The following is a 21,976-nucleotide window of genomic DNA, read 5'->3' as shown; positions in this document are numbered from 1 at the left end:
ACAGTGACATGTCCTGAAACTCTAAGGCTTCCCCTTGCATATCAGTATTGCAGAAGGCTTAAAATACATAGTATTTTTTGGGGGGAGGGGTACTAGGGATTGAACCCAGGGCACTGAATATCCCTAGTCCTTTTAATTTTGAGACAGGGTCTTAGTAAGTTGCTAAGGCTGGCCTTGAACTTGGGATTCTCCTGAGTCTCAGGAGACTCCTGTACCACTGCAGTTAGCTTCTTTTTTTTGTGAGAGTGGGTACTGGTGATTGAATCCAGGGGCACTTAAACCACATCCCCAGCCCCCTTTTAAGATTTTGTTTAGAGACAGGTTCTCACTGAGTTGGTTAGGGCCTCACTAAGTTGCCCAGGCTGGCCTTGAACTTGTGATCCTCCTGCCTCAGCTTCCTTAGCTGCTGGGATTACACATATCTCTATTTTAAGTGTGCATGGACTTTGAAACAAAAAGCATGTGTAAATAACATTGTAGGGGTAAATGTGGAATATGTGTGGAACAGTTATAAAAAATCAATAGTGGGAGAATTTTGTCAGAGACTTATTAAGGGGGAAATCTTGTCTTCTTTGCTCGTTAGTTTTAAATTCACCAAAGAGAATAAGTTATGAGACCCATTTGAAAGGAGAAGGGGAGAGATTTTGGGATATTTGCAATTTAGATATAAAACATAACTTGCAAAAAATCCAGCAGCTAGAAGTGAAGTGAGCCAGTGAATTTGAGAGATGAGCTCATGAGAGGTAGAAATCTGCACCTAGTGTTTCTCCTCTGGGTGGCGCAAGTGCTGGGTCATAGCCCTGCTATCCTGGCTCCCCTTGCGTGCACCTCCCCGGCTTGACTTAACCCCTGCCCCCCCCACACGTTGGAAGCTCAGGATTAGAGCGGGAGCTTTGGGTTGTCCCTGGTTCCTTGGAAGACTTCCTTCTGTGAGTTAAAGGTCTCAGGTGGCCATCGGCACAGACCCTGTGCAGTTAGGAAGCGACAGCTGTGCAGGTCTGAGGGCGGTGGTTGTGGGAAGGGAGGTCCCAGGGCCCCCTGATTGTGCTGGGCTGGTGCTGCCAGGCCTGAAGTTGGGTTCTGTTCTGTTTTCCACTAAAACCCCATATTTGAATGAGTGATTAATGGTTTGTATTTACCAGGGGTGGTGCTGGTCGGTGTGGTCACTGCAGCTGACAGCCTGTGTTGCTGCCTGATGGAGGCATGATCTAATTTTTTTTTCCTTTTAATTGAAGAAAGCTCAAGCCGGTCACTCAGCTGTATGTCAGCGTGGACGCCAGCACCAAAGACAGCCTGAGGAAAATCGACCGCCCGCTCTTCAAGGACTTCTGGACCAGGTTCCTGGACAGTTTAAAAGCCTTAGCAGAGAAGGTAAGACTCTGACTCCCTGCAAATGAGCAGAGGAGGAAAGAGAACCCAGAGTACTGTTTCCTCTGAAACCAACTGAGCGGATGTAGTCTTACTAGATTACTTAGGGCCTCACTAAGTTGCCCAGTTGTCCCCCCCATGGGGGGACAGTGAGTGTTGGCTCCCCTGTGCTGGCGCTGTGCTGGGAGAGTCCTTCGCCCTGTGTGTGTGTAGGGAGAGGTGCGTGCACTGCAGGGGTTGGTAATGGCACGTGGTTAGGTAGCCGAGCACAGCAAACCCAGGGGAGGTGTCGGCAAATGGCGTCAGTTCAGAATCAGTGTTGACTTGACTGCACTTCAGGGACCAGGCTTCCTGTCTCGTAGTGACTTGGCCTCAGGTGGCCACTGTAGTTATTTCTCCTGCGACAGTTGGCCCTTCTGCGTGTACTCCCTTGATGCCCTTTCCTTTCCTTTCCTTCCTTCTGGTTATTTGTTTTTTTAATGGAACTGGGGACTGAACCTAGGGGTGCTTTACCACTGAGCTCCAGGGTCTTGCTGAGTTTTTGGGGCTGGCCTGGAACTTGCAGGCCTCCTGCCTCAGCCTTCCGGGTTGTGGGGATCACAGGGGTGCCCCACCGTGCCTGGCTTGGTTCTTCTTTTCCATTAGCCCTGTCTGTGGGGCTGGCACTTTGTGTTGGTTCTGCCTCTGGGCTTCCCTCACAGCCCTTTGCTTTTGCTTTTCTCTCTGCCTTTGCTGTTGTCACTGGCCCTCTGTTTTAGTAGCCTCCGAATTGATCTCCTTTCTTGCTGCTGCCTTTTGAGCCATTGTGAGTGCCGTACTCCACATCTGCCTGGTGAGAAGTACCACAGGAGCTGAACATTAAAATTTCCTCTGTATTATGACTTGAGTGTGATGTGTCCCCCCAAAAGCTCGTGGGGTGATGCAAGAATACTGAGGGGGGATTGGTTAGATTAGGAGTGGTGGCCTCATCTGTGGCTGAAGCCGTGTGGTGGATTAATAATGTGGGTGGCCCACTGAGTGGCAGCTGTGGGCAGTGGGGCGTGGCTAGAGGGTGTGGGATCCTGGGCCTGCCTGGAGGGTGCACCTTCCCGGCCGCCCTTGCCCTCTGGCTCTGCTTCCTGGCTTCTGGGAGCTGAGGACTTTCCTGTGCCAGGATGTGCCACCTCCCCTCGGGTTCAGAACGAACTTTTTCTCCTCTAAACTGTTACGTCTGGCAGTTTGGTCACAGTGATGAAAAGCTGACTGCACACTGTTGCTGGTATCATCCTGGTGTGTGTGTCACAGGTGACACTGGGCGTGCAGCCAGATGGGAAAGTCACTGTCCCAGGAAACTCGCTGTGCTCCTCCTCCCTGCTCTTAGATGCCGCTGACTTCACCCACGCAGACCCATGTATATTTCCAGTCTTGCTCCTCGTGGGTGCTGGGAATGTGCACCTCCCTGCAAGGATACCTCCCTGCACAGGCACCCAGCGCTTCCTCGGCACTCTCGAGACCACGGTGTCCTTTCTTCCCACTGAGAGCTTAGCTCTGTCCCTGCCTCTGCTGAGACACCTTTTCCAGTGCAGTATCTCCCCTTCCTGCCCTCCTAAGTTCCACCTGTAAAAACACTGGCCTGCCTTTGCCCAAGCCACTCTCCTGGACTGGACTGCGGCCTCAGGCCTGGGTTCCTCACGTGGCCAGCACAACACATTTTATGGCATTGGTAAGTGGTTTGTAGAAAGAATGATTTGAGTGGAAACAGCAGAGCTTTGTAGAGTGCTATGTGCATTTTCCCAACCCTCGAATTGCTTAATTCTGTTTTCTTCTTCCTTTTTTTTAAATGTTTATTTTATTTTATTATTTTTATGTGGTGCTGAGGTTCAAACCCAGGGCCTCGCACATATTAGGTGAGCGCTCTACTGCTCAGCCCCAGCCTCAGCCCCCATGTGTTCTTTTTGTTTGTTTGTTTGAGAAGTTAAATCAGTGCCTTTTTCGGTTATTAACACACATATTTAAGAAACACACTAAGGTACTACTTTGACTTTGCAGCTGTCTTGGACTCACACAGCCAGAAGGCCAAGTGCTCTTCAGGCTCCTAAAATGGACTCATCTCTGGACTTTGCCTTCAGCCACATCATCACCACCTGTGGCTGAGACAGGAGATGCGTAGCTGGAAAGCTGGGATGTGTTTAGAGGAGCGTGAACACCAGGAGCTGGCACCCCCAGGCTGTGACCAGACTGTGTCTTGGGTCAGAGTAGCAAGACGACAGAGGCATTAGCAGAATAGCTTAAGAGCTTCCTGTCTTACTTTGGCCAGCATGTTCTGCAGAATGATTCCTCATCTTGACATACCAGCTTTTGGATGTCCAGTTCAATTACAGTGACTTTGGGCTTACTAATTATTAGTGATGAGGTTGCTTAGAGTTTTATGGTACTGTCTGACCCAAGGACACCTTCAACTGGGCTTCACTCTGGTCTCCTCATAATTCCAGCTGGGAAGGTTTCCTTGGGCTATTTAAACTATTAAGGCAGGTGCTTTCTAAGCATTTTGTAGCAATTACAGTTAATGTTTCTCATTCTTGAATTGTTTACGTAGCCATTTAAGAAAGAAGATCTGTGGCTGGAAACTGCTCTTTAAAGATTTTCTTTTAACTCCAGCTTGTATTTCTTTTGGACTATCTGATATGAGGTATAGTGGATGCTATCAAGAAAGGGTTGCTTTACTGCTGACACACAAAATGAACATGGCATAACTATATTTATTAGCTGTGGTTAAACATCAGTAACTCTGCTATCATTTGAGTTTTTCAATAGAAGTGCTATTTCAGGTATCTTAATTAGAATGACCCTAATGTTTTTGCCTATTACTTGTTTGGGCTTTTTAGTGTGCCTGAACAAGAAAAAGCGTTAAAGAATGGGAATTTGTTGAACTTCATGAACAAGGAAATTCGCTTTACTGAATTTCTAGCCTCCTTAGAAGCTGATGCTGCCCAAAGTAGGAGGTGGAGTAGTTTGTTTTTCCTCCTGGTAAGTATGGTGTTCACATTTCCAGATCTTTATCCTTGTCAAAATGTTCCTTTTTCAATATGAGGGGAGAAATACATTGGTACTCTAGTATGTGGGGCCAAAAAGCCATTCTGTCAAGATAACAGGGCAAATTGGGTTAGCTTCGACTTTGGCCTGTTAGAGCTGCATGCCACACAGTCCTGTTTTCAGAAGAGAGACCCTCTTGTTCAAGACAACACAGCCTACCTTACCAGTGTGTTCTGCTGGCACGCAATGATGCCAAGGTCACGATCCAGCAGGAGGTGAGAATGATTAGTCCTCTTTGTGTTGAAGCAATAACATCAACTTTCTTAAAAACTCCTATTTTAAAGAGAAAAAGGCGGACATCATCCTTCATTACATGTTCTTGGCCATCAGAAGTGAACACCAGCCCCTCTTTGTGGATGCTGGTGCTCTGGCCTCACATCATGTGGCCCACAAGTGCAACTTAAAAGACATCGACTATTTGACCTCATCTCTGCTTATAGAAGCATTAGGTGCCAATTAGGGACATTTGGGGGGGAAGTAAAGCATGCTCTCGGTCCTTAGTTTGATCCCTAGTACCACAAAAATAAAAAATGCAGATTAACAGAAATAATTCATTAAAAATAAAGAGTCAAGGCAAGAAGTTAGCTGTAAGTGCAGGTTCTTGAGATGAGAACTATTCACAGTGACATCTGTTCAGCCCTCATTTGGGGAGAGCTGCTGCTTTGTGCCTGCCTGATTGAGCTCTGTGTACTGCTGTGACTTTGGTGGTCAGCATGATGCATGAGTGTGTCCCCATGACATTGAATTCTTTGATATGCCTTGTGAGGCCACCTTGTCTTTCAATCTGCTCAGTTCCTGGATAGTTGGCCAGCAGCAGGGAGTAGCAACAGTGTGTGCTGTTTGCGCATGTCTCCCCCGGGGCCTACAGAAAGTAGGGTTCCTGTTCAGTGCCTCTGCTGTCTCTGAGTTGCAGTGTGTACATTGTGTCACTAACATCATAAAATTGTTTGTGGGCTGGGGATGTGGCTCAAGCGGTAATACGCTTCCCTGGCATGCGTGGGGTGCTGGGTTCGATCCTCAGCACCACATAAAATAAAGATGTTGTGTCTACCGAAAAACTGAAAAATAAATATTAAAAAAAAATTTCTCTCTCTCTCTTAAAAAAAAAAATTGTTTGTGACCAGGGATAGCATGGTATGTTTAACTCTAACCCTAACCCTAAAGCATCATTGCTTTCATAGGAGAGGTGTAAAAATGACGTTGTATTTGGGAATCTATGAAATGTCTTCTCTCCTTCCTTCCCTCATTCCCTCCCTGCCTGCCTCCGTCTGTCCTTCCTTCCTTCCCTCATTCCCTCCCTGCCTGCCTCCATCTGTCCTTCCTTCCTTCCTTCCCTCCCTCTGAGGATGAACCATTCTCTTCCCCAGGGTTCTTATTGACATGTTTTGGTTTGTTTCTTCGTTAATGTCACAATCTAGGCTTGAGCTCCTCTGGTCTGAATGTCTGTCTCTCACCACTCTTTCTCCTGTCCCTTTACCTGAATATACCTTTGGCAGCCCTCTCCATGGGCAGAGGTCTCCCAGGACTGTTGGTTTCACCTCCTTGGCTTTAGTGCCGTTAACCCTGTTCTGCTTGGCTAAGTGGCATTCAGATTTTGGCCACTGCTGAAATCAGAGCAAGAATGCTCTGTGTGATCCAAAGCCAGTGCCTGCAAGCTGGGTTCTTCCCTCCACTTACAGTAAGTTCTCTAGTGATCTAGGTTTCCTCCAGATCTGACTTTCACCTAAGCTCATTTAGGACGGTTTGAAGGTGTTGCCTGTTACGTCCATGTTGAGGGGTCAGATGATGTCTAGTGATCATTGCTTGTATCGGGGCAGACTCAGAGGCATGTTGGAGGACAGATAGGTCGACTTTAAAGTCCTGTCTTCAGCAGTGGGTTGTAGTTGAAGGCAAGATGCAGGTAGAATTACAAGAGGTGCCCAGAGGAACAGAGATGCTTAGGTTTTCAAGACAGGAGCATGGAGAGAGAGAGTTTAGGAAGAATTGGTTCAATTTGATGCAGGTGTCATATGTCACATGCAATTCAAGGAAAGGAGTTGTTAGGAAGAGAAGTAGGTAAAGATCAAGGTAGGAGAAAAAGAAGCTCTGCTTATCAGTTGGTCTTTAATGACACGACAAAATAAGTCTAGGGCAGTGTTTTGTGTAGAAAGTGGTTTGTAGTGGGAGGAATGGGAAGGATCCAAGAGTGCTGATGTTATTTAACGAAGAAATTGAAAGCATTTCTTATCAGCTTAAAGATTGCCTAAGCATATCTGCTAAAAACTACCTGTCAGACAGATATCGTCATAATAAAGACCATGAGAGGACTCGTGCTGCTCCGGAACTCGGAGGTGTGAACATGGTCTCTGACGGCAGGGCCTCTGCAGTCTTTGTGCATGTTCATGTATGTGTATGTGCTTCACTTAGAAGATCCTATCATACTTATTTTTGCGAGTGTAGTTTTCTAATGTAACAGGAACAACTGTGCTGTTGTTCTTCTGCCACCATGGTTTCGCTTTGCCTGTTGAATCTTTTATTTTTTTTTTGCCTACCTTTGAACTTTATGTAAAGGGAACCACCATGTGTGCTCTTGTCCTGATTTCTTTTACTGAATGCTTTGTTTTGAGATTTCTGGGTGATGTTACAAGTAATAGTGGTTCAATTATTTTTATTGCTATACAGTAAAACCTAATTTAGAGATGAAACCAGAGTTTCTGCTGTTGTAATTGCTGGTGGGCAGGTCCATCTGTGGTACCGCCCTCTGCAGCAGGAGGAGGATGCCATCATAGTGTCAGCAGCTGGTGACAGTCAGGTGTCCGTCTTCCAGCTTCCTCGAAGATCTCATGATCTTTGTTTGGATTCTGCTTTCAGTGCCCTGCTTGGACCCTTAGCTTGTGGAACACTTGAGTGTGTTTTCCTGTTCTTTCCTGCCGAGTGTTTGGATCTCAGTGCCTTGAAGTGTGTCCGGTGGGGTGCACATCAGGGGTGGGCTTGCTTCTCCAGCACTACTTGTTGAGTGACCCTCCTGAGCACCAAGCAGAGGAGCCACCCCAATTGGCCGGTGAAACTCAGGTCTGGCCAGTCCCTTGCAGGAGATGCTCTGGGTTGCTTCCAGGGTTGTTTCCCTTGACTTGGGAGTGAGTTGTGTAGTACCAACTCAGAATTGGGAAAGGAGCAGCAAAATAACCAGTGACAGCAACAACAGGAAATCAGGAAGAAGAAAACAAGGTAAACGAAGGAATCGGTTAATTAAGGAGGCAAAAAGTAACTGACATGTTTGACGTAGAGGTTATTGATATCTGTTCCCAAAGTAGTCTTAGAGGTCTGGTGGAGGTGGAAGGCAGATGGCAGTGGTGTTTGACAGACAACAGATGGGATCCTGGGACGGGGGCAGAGGTTTGGAGTTTGTTAGGTGGGGGTGCTGGTTGGTTTGAAGTGTGGAGGACTTGAACGTGGACTGGTAGGTGGAGAGGAGGAGGCAAGGGACAGCTGGTCTTTGTCGATCTCAGTGGGTGTGTGTTTACTTTTGTTTTCTAGAACAGTGGCTTTACCAGTGCCTGAGTTGTTGTGATGTATCTATGTGTCCCTGAAACATTCAGCAGTGGCATAAGGTTTCAAGAAATGGTGTTGGAACTAAGTCTCTTTTGAATCATCCTAGTTTGCATATCCATGGGTTTCACCTGGCTGAGAGCTGGGAGGTGGCACTCCAAGCGTGCCCAGGTTGTTTTCCATTTGCTGTTAGTGAAACTTATGTTGGAATTCTAAATACAGAGAGAGGTTCCCTGCTTTCTGTAGTTTCATTTGCCATGTGAAGGGTGTGGTCACTACCCGTCCTCCTGCCCCACCTAAATAATCCTCCACCAAAACACCTCCTGTGACCTGGCCCTGCACCCGCCCACCCAAAGGGCCTGCCAAAGTGACCAACCCGCTGTGGCCTGCCTCTGCTAGGCTGTGTCTAAAGCCCACACCCTCGTGGTGGCCAGCAGCCATTTTCCCCACAGAAATGAGCCACATGAGGTGTCTGACCGATTGACTCCGCTGCTGAGTGAAGAAGAGCTTGCTGACCCGAGGTCTGCCTCCTGCCTGCTGCCTCTGGCGTTTGTGGCTGTAGGCTTTCACCATGGACCACTACTTTCCAAAACCAGTGAATGGGAGATCCCAGAAACAAACAAGTAAGAAGTCAGACCGCAAGCTCTTCTGAGTAGCACAGCGAGGTCTGGCACCATCTCACCTGAATTGTCCCTTTGTCCAGAGTATCTGCCCTATATACACTACCTGCCCCCGAGTCACCTCGTTGGTGGCTGTCTTAGTTATCTAGTTGACCGCTATAGTGTTACAGAGTGTGTGTTAAAATAATGGTCACACAGCACAAGAGTTCTGATTCTAGCAGTTCAGATATGCCAAACGGGCCACAGAGTACGTTTTTTAGGTGAAAAGGAAAAACTCTTGTTAAGGACAGAAAAAGAATCATGTGCTGAGGTTGCTGAGATCTGTGGTAAGAATGGATCTTTTATCTGTGAAACGCTCAAGAAGGGCTGTTGGATCTCATGCTGCAAAAGTTATTATCAGTGCTTATTAAGTGCTTCATGAAGGCGGGAAAGGCCCCACTATATTTGTGTATGTGGGCATAGGAGTAAACAGCATGTTTGTGGTTTGTAAGCCAAGATGATGGGTGCAGCCCTCAACAGGTTCAGGGAAACCATTTATTCTGTGCAGACTTGGGCGCTGTTGGGCTCATTTCCTGGATGCAAGAAATGGCCATCAGTTATAGAGGAGGTTTTGTTTTTAGGGTACAGTTAGGATGGTTTCATCACATTGGAACTGTGGGTATGCTGTTTGGATAGTCAGGGGCTAGCTATGTATGTCAAGCCTTTTACCTCTGGAGGGCAGCTGTGGAAAGTTGAAGTCATTGACAGAGAGGTTCTGAGGGACGGGTATTTGAATATTTGCCTCCTGACTTCTGGGCCCATTGTTGAGTATCTACTGTGTGTCCTTTTAGGACTAATTTGCAGTGGGGAGGTCAGAGGCCAGAGCTTAACTTTCAGTATTCCCCTCCTTCCTTCAGCAGAGGATCTACTGGAAGCTTAATATTGGGCTAGTTTCTCTCCCTCCTTCCAGCTGCATTGGGTCTCTGCTTTTCTTGGGGGCTGTTTTGTAGGATTATTATTTTCCATAACTCTTCAGGGTTCAGACACCTGCTGGGCATCTTGGGTTGTATCCCCTGCAGATAAGGGGGCTACTGTAGCATTGAAGGAAGGTTTTCGTACTTACAAATAGTGATCTGGGATTAAACTAATTGAGACGCATTGCTGTGAGTGGATGTCAAAGAAGTCTTAGCCCCCACCCTGAGAGACAGTGGATGTTTATTTTCTTGACATGTAGTAGATCTTCCTCTTTAATTTCTTCTAAATTCAAGGTCATTCGTCTCAAGCCTTATTTTAGAAATTTGTGTAGCTGTTGCCAATTTGGAGACTAGAACTGAATTCTTATAAAAGAACCATTGTGTTTGATTTCTGAAAACAGTTTGAGAGGAAAGGGAAATTAAAGAGAATGATCAGAAACTTATTTCTTCTGCTCTATGAGAGCATTTGGGAAGTGAAGGTGGTAGAAGCCGTCTGGGCTCTGGGTGACTTGTGACAGTGTGGAGAGGACGTTTCCTGACATTGGTGGGCCGTAAGAAGCCGTGGATGTGGCAGAAACCTTGTCCTCACAGGAATGAAGACAATGTCATCGGTCCTTCCATGGGAGGCCCTGGATTGAAGTTAGTGCTGCCTGTGTCCAGCCATTTGCACCTCTCCTTTATCCAGCCAGGTGTGGGAGGTGGTAGTTGTGGGGGTGCTTTGCCTGCGACAGTTAGAAATGTTAAGTCACACAGATAGCGCAAGTTTTGGAGTTCACTAGCTTTCTCTCTACCAATATCAGTCTTTCTTTCCGGTGAGGTGTTTTTCTCTATCTGAAGTTGTTTTCTCCCCGCTGTCATTTGGCCTGTGTTGAACCCCAGCATGGACCACGTGATAGGCGCAGGAGGCCTCACCCTGGCGGTGACTTGGAGGCCTGTTTCTTTCTCCACTTTTCTGGCCTGTGACGCACTACTGCATCTTCCCGTCTTACGTACTTGGAGATTATCTGGTGGATGCTGAGACTGCTGAGCACCCTGAGGTGGCAGGTCCCCTCCTGCCTCTGTACCCCGTCACAGCTGCAGCGCATCTTTCCTGTCTTTCCCAGGGTGAAGGCAGAGGTGATCCTGCTGGTTTTTGAAGGTCGTGGGACTGAGGATAGTGATTGAAGGACTAGAGATTGAACTCTGCTAGAGATGTGGAGTTCTTTTCCTCCTGGTGATCAAAACCCCCACCTGGCTTCTCTTTAGAATTTTTTTTAACAGTTGGGTTTATACAAAATGTACTGAATTCAGAGAAATGCAGGTCAGATTCAAACTTCCTACAGGTTTTTTTTTTTTAAATATTTTTTTAGTTGTGGATGGACACAATATTATTATGTGGTTTTGAGGGTTGAACCCAGTGCCTCACACTGCTAGGCATGTGCTTTATCTCTGAGCCACAACCCCAGCCCCAAGTCGCTTTTAACAATGCATTTGCATGCAAATAATTTGACCTCATTCTTTACCCCTTTCCTAGAGATCTGTCATTTATTTAGCCATTTCCTGATTGACTTCTGTCTGTTGATAAAAACAGTTGGGCACACTTTTATTTTTAATAAACTTCTATTTTAGAGCAGTTTTTGATTTGCAGAAAAATTAGATGGTACGGAGTTCCCAGGCACACCCTTCCCAGTGCCTCGGCACCCCGGGCCATTGGAGCCTCCTTATGCGTCAGGCCTGTCACCTGTCCTTCTCTTTAGGTCTTCCCTTAGGTCTGCCGGTGGCCTGTTTGTGGGCCAGGGTCCTACAGTTTCCACCCAGGAAGCCAGCTCTTTTTGTAGGCTGGACTCCCCAGGCATCTCCTGGCTGGGCAGCTCCTCAGACTTCTGTGCTTGATACCAGGACAGTTCTGAGCAGTGGTGAGGCTCTTGGGGTTTGCTGCTGTCTTCTGATTTGATGGGTTTTGTGTAGTTGTTGGCAGTGGGGGGGGCAGAGCCAAGCCCGTCTACCCTGCGCTCTGTCTCATACTGTGGGTTCTGTGTTCTGGTTTTCACTGTGTTGCATGTCCCTCCTGACAGCGTCACACAGTAGTTTTACCATGTAAGACTCTCCTGTGCTCCTCCTGCACAGCCTCCCCACCTCCCCCAGTTCCTGGCAGCCACCACTGCTCTGACCATCTCTATAGTTTTGTGTTTCCCAGAATGTTGTGTAATTGGATGACACGGTTTGTGGCCTTTTCAGACTGGCTTTTTAATGTGAATATATTCATCTAAGTTTCCTCCATTTTAAAATTTTATTGCTAAGTAATGCCTTATTGTATGAATATTTCACTGTCCATTGGAGGTTATGCTGGCTGTTGACAGATGATGGTGATTATGAAGAAAGCTTCTGTCTGAATGCAGATTTTTGGGTGACTATAAATTTTCAAATTTAGTTGGGTGAATACCAAGGGAGCAGCCATATCTCTGGTCACACGTCTTCAGTCCTTTGAGGGAAGCCCAGGAGTGGTGTGGCCAGCTCCGTGCCTCACGTTCCCTAGCAGGGCAGGGCACCCGCTGGCTGGCGTTGGCTGTCTGGGCCTCAGTGGTGTCTCGTTGTTTTAAGTTGCAGTTCTCTGATGGCAAGTGTCAGTGCATCTTTTCACACACTCAATTGTCACTCATATCATTTTTCTGATGCTGCCTGCTTAGATCGTTTGTCCATTTCTTCGTTGGGCTGAGTTTCAAGAAGAGCTTTCTTAAGTAGGTGTTTTCCAAGTGTCTTCCCTGAGTCTGGCTTGCCTTTCATTCCCTACCAGTGTTCTCCTCCTTCAGAACACAAGTTGGATTGTGCTTTAAGTCTGCCATTATAAGCTCACAACCAAACTCAAGGTCACACGGATTTTCTTTTGTTTTCTTCCAGAAGTTTTATAGGTTTGCATTTTGTATTTAGGTCTGTAATCCTTTTTCAGTTGACTTTTGTGAGAGTATAGGTTCTGTGGAAGTTCTTATCTTTTTAACATGACATCTTATTTTCCTAGCACCATTTAAAAAAAAAAAGGCTCTCCTGTCTATATTGAGTGTCTTTGCTTCTTTGTGAAAGGTCAGTTGGCTGTACTCTCCTGTGAGCCCAATCTCCATTACTCGGTTGTCTGTTGCCTCCAGGAGCTTACAGTCCTAGTTACTGTGGCTTTACAGTAAGTCTTAAGGTCGGCACTGTGAGTCTTCCAACGTGGCTCTTCTTTAACCTCGTGTTGGCATTTGTCTTTTTCATTTCAATATGAACGTTAGAATCAGTTTCCCATCATCTATAAAATAGCTTCCGGGGATTTTGGTTGAGATTGAGCTGAATTTATAGATCAAGTGGGGGGAAAATGACATCTTAACAGTATTGAGTCTTCCCATCCATCTTCTCTCCATTTATTTAGCTCTTCTTGGATTTCTTTTATTTGTTTCAAGTTATAAGTGTTCACTGGTGGTGTATTGGAAAGCAAATCGCCTTATGTATCAACCTTGCATCTCAACATTATCATACTTGCTCATTAGTTCTGGGAGTTGATTTGTCCATTTTGGGGAATTTCCTATATAGACAACATAAAAGACAGTTTTCTTTTTGTACAGTCATTATATCTTTGATTTCCTTTTCTTGTCTTACTGCATGTTCAGTAGAAGAGAAAAGAAGGCACATCCTTGCTTATTCCTAGTCTTAGGGAGGAAGTATTCGGTTTTTCACTCCATTAAGTTTGGTACTAGTTGTAGGTTTTCTATAGATTTTCCATGTGTGCTAAGAATTTTGTCCTGAATAGGTATTGTCTTTTATCAAATGCTTTTCTGCATTAATTGATATGCTCATTATTTTTCCACACTAACCTGTTGCTACATGATGTCAAATGTATTAAAAATTTTTTTTGTAGTTGTAGATAGACAGAATGCCTTTGTTTTGTTTATTTTTATGGTGTCCCAAGGTTTGAACCCAGTGCCTCACACATGCTAGGCAAACGGTCTGCCACTGAGCTGCAGCCTCAGCCCTCAAATGTGTTTTTCGTTGAACTAGCCTTGCACACCTGAAGTAGTCCCCAGCTGGTCAGCAGGCTTATAATTGTTTTCATATGTTGTTGGATTTTATTTGGTAATATTTTGTTAAGGGTTTTAAAATCTATGTTATGAAAGAGTTTGATCTCTGATTTTCTTTTTTGAAATGCCTTTATCTGGCTTTGGTATTAGGGTGATGTTGTCTGAAGACTATGTTGAGTAGTCCTCCTTCTGCTTTCACTTTGTGGACGAGATGGTGGTGGGTTGGCATCGTCCTTCAGTAGTTGGTAGAGCTTAGCAGTCAACCCACCAGAGCCTGCTGCTCCCTGCTGTGGGAGGTTACCAACTATTGATTCAGTGTTCATGACAAACGCATGCCTGTTCAGATTATGTGTTTCCTCTTATGTTCATTTGGTGGTTTGTCTGCAAGGAGTGTGTTGGTTTTTGTCTTTTATTGGTGTTGTCCAGTTTGTGAGCACAGTGTTTTTTGTAATATTCCTTTTTTGATGAACTTCGAGATTATTTGCCAGAGCTGGTAGCCCTGCCAAGCCCCTCACCTGATGCTCCTGTGCGCCCGCCCGCAGTGGGATTCTGTTGCTGCCCTGGCCTAGTCTCTTTCTTGGTCATCCTGTTGCTGGAGCTGCTGGCCTCTTTCTGCATCTTGACCCCAGCCCCCTGTACCTGTTCCTGCCTCCTCGAACAGGTCGCGTTGCTGGTGTGGCTGCTGTGAGAGCAGCTCGCAGGTGCCGATGGCCACACTGCGTGCCTATCTTCCCAGGCTCTGCTGAATCCGTGGAGGTCTTTCTGCTCCTTTACTACATTCCTGGCCTTTGAGCCGGTTGGTACCTTTTGGATGGACAGCTGAGGTCAGGCTGCTGGGATCTCCTCTCAGGAGTCAGGAGTGTTAAAAGGTGTGTCTGTGTGTTCTGAGCCACACTTGCCGTGTTTCTCCCTAAGCCCCCTTTCTGTGTGTATTTATGTCTTCAGTGCTATGCTGCGCGTAAGTTTTGTTTTTAGCTCTTAAAAATTTCAACATAAAAGTCTCTGCTGTCAACATTCGGGTGTGGTTAGAGGACCATGGCCAGAGGCCAGCTCCCATGGCACCTGCTCCCTGCCCTGGAGCCACTGTGCTGGGCTCTGCTGCTGTTTCTGTGCGCTCCCCACACGCTGGCTCCAGAGCTCTGCTGGGAATGTCTTCAGTGTGGTCCTCTCCTGGGACTGAGAACCCCGAGGGTTTTTTGTGCTCAGAATTATAAATAGAGCTGGAATGACATTCTTGCTTACCACTGTCAGCCTACAATTTTTATGATCTCTATAGGCTGAATTTTAGGAATGCAGTTACTGGGTCAACAGATTTGAATATTTTTTTTCAGATTCTTTAATCTTGTTGCCATATTAATTTCCAAAATGTTTGTGCTAACTTGTACTCCCATCCTCAGTGCATGAGTGTGCCTGTCGTGCTAAACTCAAGGCAGTTTCAAATACTGCTATTTAAAAAAATCTTTGCCATCTGATAAGCCAAAACGGCACCTCATTAGTGCTTCAATTTCTGTGATTACTAGTAAGCCAGTACTATATTTTAGGAGACCATTTTATCTTGTTTTGACACAGCCTCAACTAGTTTGTCTTGAATTGCAACTGTCAAGATAAATCATTGAAATTAAGAGAGGTAGACCTGGAATAAACAGCCTCACGCAGGATGTGCAGCAGGAACGCGGCCTAATGCGGAGCCTCAGAACCCTAATGGGAACAGTGTGCGCTTGGACCTCTTGTTAGGATGTGCAGGCACCAGGGAGGGGGAGCAGCTGCGGCTTGCCACAGGTGGGGGTGGGGCTCCCTCACTGCTGGAGAATCTGTTGGTAAGGTGGTGCTGGGTCTTCTAAGTCAGGGAGCAGACATGCTTCCTCACCACAAAGATCTCTGCGGGCTACACCAGGGACAGCTGGAAACCCGCAGGGTACCTTTCTTGTCTTGTCCTTATTCCGAGTGGGCTTTGTTATCAGAGCATTCAGACACAGGACAGTGCACAGATCTTACGTGAATGGCTTGGTGGATCGTCATAGAGTGAACACAGCCAGCAAAACGCTCGTAGGATAGCAATAGTACCTCCAAAGTCCTGGTCATCGGCCCCGCCTCCTCTCTAGTGACAGTCACGGCTTTCCTCACACCATAAGGTAGCTTTGCCTGCTTGGGAGCTTGTCAAACGGAATCATAGCGTTTGCTTCCTTGAATATTTACACGTTTTCCCTGTGCACATCTGTTAAGTTTCGCCCATGGTATTGTGCGGCTGTGTTCCAGTGTATGTATGTCCTCAGTTTATCCATGGAATGACTGACAAGCTTGGCTTTCTCTACAGTGTTGGCTGTTGGGAGTAATTTATATTGGCTGCCCATCTAGGAGTAAGACTGCTGTGTGTTTGCCCCCCTTCACAGATCACTAATTCCTAAGGTGGCACCTGAATTCGTGTTCCCAGCAGCAGTGTGTGTGTGTATGTGTATGTGTGTTCCAATTATTTGCATCCTAGCTGCTACTAGTTTGTCAGTCTTTCTCTTGGTAGTGAAGTAATTTTAGTTTAATTGCCACATATTTATGAATTTTCTGCTTTTCCTTCTGTTACCGATTTTTAGCTTCCTATCAGTGTAGTTCGAAAGTTTTTAAAAAAATGATTTTAATATTGTTTGATTTATTGAAAGTTGTTTCTTTTTAAAAATTTTTTTGTCTTTACATATTTTTCTTTATGTAGTTGGACACAATACCTTTATTTTATTTATTTATTTTTATCCGGTGCTGAGGATCAAACCCAGCACCTTGCACTTGCTAGGCGAGTGCTCTACCACTGAGCCCCAGCCCCAGCCCTCATCTTATTTTTGAAGGACAGTTTGCCAGACACAGAATCCTCAATTGACAGCGTTTTCTTTCAGCAGTTCACACATAATGTCCCATGACCTTCTTACTTCCGATCACGGCCATGGAATGTTCCCGCCTCCCAGGCCCTGACCTGCAGCACGAGAGCTGGGTCAGCACTGGCTGACGGCCCGCTCCCTGCTGCTCCTTCCCCTCAGCATGGTAGGCCCTCTTTCCAGGGCACAGTGAAAGGCAGGGACAGTGTGGGTGGCCAGAAGTGCATCAGAGCCAAGGTCAGGTTTGCAGAAGTACTGGACTCACACCCCCCCACCCCTAATCAGGAGCTGGTGAAAGACAGCTGTGGTCAGCATGCCGTGAGCTTTGGAGGAAAACAGAAGGCCTGCAAGAATGCAGGCTGATGAGAAGCAGAGGTCGAAATTCTGAGGAAGAGTAAGAAGGAAATGCTCAACACCAAAACAGTGTGACAGACACTTGAATGCCTTTGGCAGGCTGGTGAGTAGCCTCTCTAGGGACAGGCTTCGGGTTTGCAGGTTTACCGACAGAAATACCCCAAACCGAGAAGCAGAGGGGATGGGGCAGAAAACACAGAGCAGAATGTCTAGACTGCGGGACACTGTGAAGGTGAGCCTCAGGGGAGAGAGGAGCAGGACCAGTACTTGGAGAGCAGCCGCAGAGCTTCCCTAGTTAGTGCCTGATGCCCGCAGGTCCAGGGAGCGCGGAGAAGAGCAAGCAAGACAAATGCTGCAAATGGAATGCAATTCAAGGCTGCACACCAGAAACACACCAGAAACGTAGACGCTAACCCTGGCCACACTGTGGAGACTTCAGAAAATCCAAGACACAGAAACAGTCCTCTCTGGGCAGAGACATGGGGTTGCCTCCTGCTACGGCCTCCTCCTGGGGCCAGCTCACTCTCCTGGGCCTGTGCGCTCAGGTCCTGTTCTCTGATCTGCATTTGTAGTTATTGATGGAGGTCTAAAGGGCCCCTTTGGCTGATTTGAGGGGAATCAGCAGCTTCTCACTCACACTCTTTGGCCATAAGGCGTGCTTCCTCTAGCTCCACCGCGAGTGCAGCCTGGAATTGACATTCCATTCGCAGCCACTTCTTGGAACAACACGTTTTCTCCCTGATGAACCACATGGAACGCAGGTCTAAGCCGTTCCAAGGCCAGCTCACTTCTGCAACCCAGAATAACCGCAACACTGAATCATAACATGAATAAGAAAAAAGGGGCTTTACCTGTAAACACAGGCTAAATACATCAACACAGAAAACCATGACAAAATGGCTGTGTTTTAAGAATGTTAATTTTGTTTTATATTTAGAAATCAACTTGACTTACAATAAAAAAGAAAGATAGCAGGATAAATCGAATAGATACAGAAGAGTGATTCAGTAGAATTCAGCACCTGTTCATGGGGAGAATCTAACAAAATATGGCTACAGAAGAACGTCACTGTCAATAAGCACCTAAAACTTGAGCATCCAGGGACACAGGATGCCCAGCATCAACTCTTCTGCTCCACCTGGCGTGTTGAGCACAGGGGATAGACAGTGGGATTGGAAAGGAAGCCACCATCCTGCGGGCAGGTCTAGGATCCCTCAGCCAAAATGCGTCTACGTTTCTGGTGTGTTTCTGGTGTGCAGCCTTGAATTGCATTCCATTTGCAGCATTTGTCTTGCTTGCTCTTCTCCACAGTGTTGTGGGCTTTTCAGATTTGAGAATATTTATGTGGATGGACAGAGCATCCTTGAGGATGGGGCCCCCGTCTGAGCACGAGGTCCATTTGTGTTTTACTAGCACCTAAATATCCTAAAGGCTTCTGTGTACAGTACCTTTATTACACTTGTATTTTGACCCTGAGGTGTGGAATTTTCCACTTGTGCTATTATCAGCGCTCAAAGTGTTCTGCGTCTTGGAGGATTTGGGATTTTCAGATTATTATGTTCAGCCTGCATATGAAATTTTAATATAACCTGTGTGGGAAATTTTCCCATAAATCTATAAATTATTTTAGTGACTATAATTAATAAGTACATTTTACAAACTCATTTGATACAGAATTAGTTTGTAGAATTCAATGATATTTTTGTATGCCAATATTAAAAATGTCTTAAATATTAGTTAAAAAAGGAAAAATTAAAAGATACCACTATAACAAAGCATCAAAAATATATTAACTAGAATATAAAAAGATAATGAAAACAATATAATGTTCTTGAGAGAAAATTTAAAGGACCTAAACAAGTGGCATTGATTGGGAAGATTCGGCATTAGGAAAGTAGTATGTCTCCAGGAGCCACTAGCTACACGTGGCATTTGAGCACTTGAAACGAGACTACTCTGAATTGGGCTGTGCACTTAGTATAAAATGCTCATTGGAATCAAAGACTCAGTATGGAAAATCAAGTGTCAAATATCTCAATTGTTTTTAAATATTGATTACTGTTTTAGGTTGTAACATTTGTATATATTGTTATAACACATTAAAATTGATTTCACCTGATAACTCTTTACTTTTTCAATTTGACTTAGCAAAATTAAAATGTGTAGTTTTCATTTTTGGTTCACATTATGTTTCTATTGGACAAGACTAGATTTTAGATTTGATGTCACCTCTGTCAGAATCAGAAGAGATTATATATAGTTTTTGAAAGTTGATAGGTAGTTCTAAGGTTTATGGGTAATAGAGGGGCAAGAATAGTGAAGGCTCTCTTGGTAAAGGTCTCCATCATAGGGTTTCTCAATTTCAGCAGGTAGCCTGATTATTCTTGGTAGGAAGAGGGTAGGGGGCTGTCTTGTGATTGTGCCGTGTTCCTTAGCCTCCCTGGCCTCTACCCACTAGATGTCAATAGCACCCCCATTTGTGAAAATCAAGATGTTGCTATATGAATAAATCAATGGGGAAAAACTTACATTGTCACAAAATTGCTCCTGTGTTACAGAATTGTCCCTGAGAAGGATGGTCTTTACTGGGTGTGAAATCTATCCAGCAAGTCAGTGCAGCTGAGGACCAAGGTAAACAGTTGGTCAGTGGAGTGGAAGGTGGAGGAACAGAGCAAGGCCCGCACAGGTGTGGAGGCACGGGTGCAGTAGGTCCATCTCAGTGGCACAGCTGTTAGGAAAGAAGTTTGACCTCTTGGCACCACACACACAGAAACCGACTTTGGGGGATTTTGGATGCAACGTAAGAGACGAGATGATAAAGCTTTTAGAAAAGAATGTAAGAGATTCTCTTCATGGTCTCGATGTGTGGAAAGGTTCTCTAAAAGTCAGCAGCAGTGCTGATCATGAAGGAGAAGGGTGCTTAGAGTGGGCTGCACCCAAGGCAGGATCCTGTTGGTGAGGAGATGCTGCAGGAAGGTGGACCAGAGGCCGTTGAGCAGCTGGACATGTTCCTGACATGTCTGCCACAGAGCTCGTCGACCCAGAATATGTGAAGCTTGCATTAAAACAGATCAGTAGGAAAAAGGCAGGTCCCAGAGGAGAATCTCAGGCCTACAACACCAGGTTCTCCCTGGTTCAGAATCCAGAGCTCCAGGCATGGCGGTGCACGTGGCAGGGGAGCTACAGCGCTCACGGGTGTCTCTAGCCTCCAGGCAGGCGCAGGGCAGAGCGGGAGCGGCTAGCCTTGGCAGTAAGACCAGACGGCCAGGGCAGTGTCGGGCTGCGGGGGCGGGCCTGCTTTACCTGCCATGACCTGCCCGGCTACAGGAGGTGGTGTGTCCTAGAGGGTGTTCCACCAGGAACCTTGCAGTAGTGTATTCCATCAGAGGCCAGGGAGGGGCTTCCCGAGTAATGCATTCCCAAGGGGAGAAGCAGGCAGCACTGAAACCATTCACGACTATGTCCAGTAGCACAGCGACTCTCTCGGATTCTGTGTGTGTGTGGGGGGACAGACAAAAGAATAGGTGTCACAGTAACATTTTACCTAATTTCCTTTAACAGGTAAAACTAAACTCTAATATGATAAGAGATAACAGCCATTTTTATAATAGCTGAAACCTGGAAATAATCCAGGTGTCTCCCAGCAGGCAGTGGTTGGAGGCATTTTTGTGTATTCATGCAGTGGAATACTGATAACAAAGAGAATGAGCCTCACCATGCAGCAACACGGAGGGTCCCAGACGAAAGAATCTGCGGTTCCATTCATGTCAATTTTAAACAGGCAAAAATACTGAACTGCAGTGTAAAAGTCAGGACATGGGATGTCTTTGGGTAGCAGAATAGTGACCAGGGGAAGAAGAGGCCATCTGGGGATGGTGTTTCATGACAGCCCCTCAACCGTACGTTCGTGTTTGATGTCCGGGCCTGGCACAGTGAGATGAGCCTGCTGTTGATACCTGGTGTAGGTGTCGCATCCAGCTCTCTGCCTCGTTGCACATCTAAAGAGTGAATAGGACACCGACCCACCTGTTTCTGGCCAAGCACAGCCGACTCAGGAGGTGAGCTTGCTGGTGTCTGGCTCTGCCCTGGTTGTGGGCCTGCTGGGCCAGGTGCCTGCTCCAGGAAATTGAGGACCCCCTTCAGAGTCCCCTCACATTCGCCAGCCCAGCGGGGCCTCTGGTAGGGGTCAGATAGTTTGTTTCCTTTTCTACATGTTATCTCACTAAATGATCTCCAGGCTTTCAACAAGTGTCCAGTGTAGGTAGGTTCTTCTTTGCCTTCTGTTTCCTGGTTGGTCGTTGCTGGCATGTGATAGCTATTACTGCTGCTGCCACTTGGTTTTAAGTGCTGTGTGCATTAACACTTTTAATTTTGTCTCAAACCTTCCATTGTGCACAGGTAGGAGCTGAGAACAAAGAGAATAATAAAGACACACCACATTTGCGGCTGTGGTGAGGTTCTCCCTGGTTCCAGAATCCACGTTTATCTGGCCTGTGGCTCTGCTGGGAAAGCTGTTGATTTTCATTTTATAATCGACTGCTGTCTCAGTTCTAATCTGATTTTTCACTTGATGGTCTTGGGGTTCCCAGAAGCCAATTACATTATTTACGGTTAATTATTTTTATGTGCTCTCCAGTAAGTCCTGTCTGGCTATCTTGCTTGGATTATAACTTGCAGGGACACGCTGATACATAAGTAAGAGTGGACATTCTTCTTTTAGTCCGACTAAATGGGAGTGTCCTTTTTTTAACCACCAAGAATTACTTGGACCATTGATTACAAAGTACTTTTCCTATGTTAAGGGTGTTTTTTAATGGGTTTTTATTTGTGTATTCTGTTTTTTTTTAATCAGGGCTGAGCCTTTAAACTCTACTCCATGCCTTGGGTATCTGTGAGTTTTTTTCTGTGCTTAACTGTTAGTGTGATGAATTGTATTCCCATTTAGCCTAACGTTGAGTCATCTGCATTCTGAGAAGTTTTAACACAGTGCTAAGTTTTATTTGCTAAGCTGTCACTAAGATCTTTGCATATGGAAGTGCAGTCAAGATTGGTTTGCCGTTTTCTCCTTGAAGCTTAGCATTGGAAGAACCACAGTTCTGTGGAAGGAATCTGGGAGAGTGCCGCCTTCTCTCGCGTGCATTGCGTGGTGGATGGGATGTGCCTGCCGAGATCTCCTGTGAAGGGCTCATGCGTTT

The 21,976-nt window shown here is 46.0% G+C and overlaps 1 protein-coding gene across 6 annotated transcripts in view; it reads left to right on the top strand.

The window, feature by feature from the left end:
- The window catches only part of Tyw1b (tRNA-yW synthesizing protein 1 homolog B), a 175,401-nt gene that overhangs the window by 65,529 nt on the left and 87,896 nt on the right, over nt 1-21,976 (top strand). For all 6 annotated transcript variants that reach the window (XM_046456021.2, XM_046456019.2, XM_058583040.1 and 3 more), the window contains one exon: nt 1,236-1,371. In XM_046456021.2, the coding sequence (XP_046311977.1) occupies nt 1,236-1,371 (136 nt within the window). The remainder of the gene's footprint in view (nt 1-1,235; nt 1,372-21,976) is intronic.

This window comes from Marmota monax, unplaced genomic scaffold (genome assembly GCF_021218885.2).
Source record: "Marmota monax isolate L192 unplaced genomic scaffold, Marmota_monax_Labrador192_F-V1.1 WCK01_AAM20220418_F8-fsc00235, whole genome shotgun sequence".
Lineage (NCBI taxonomy): Eukaryota > Metazoa > Chordata > Mammalia > Rodentia > Sciuridae > Marmota > Marmota monax.
This window is presented reverse-complemented; position numbering and strand designations above follow the sequence as displayed.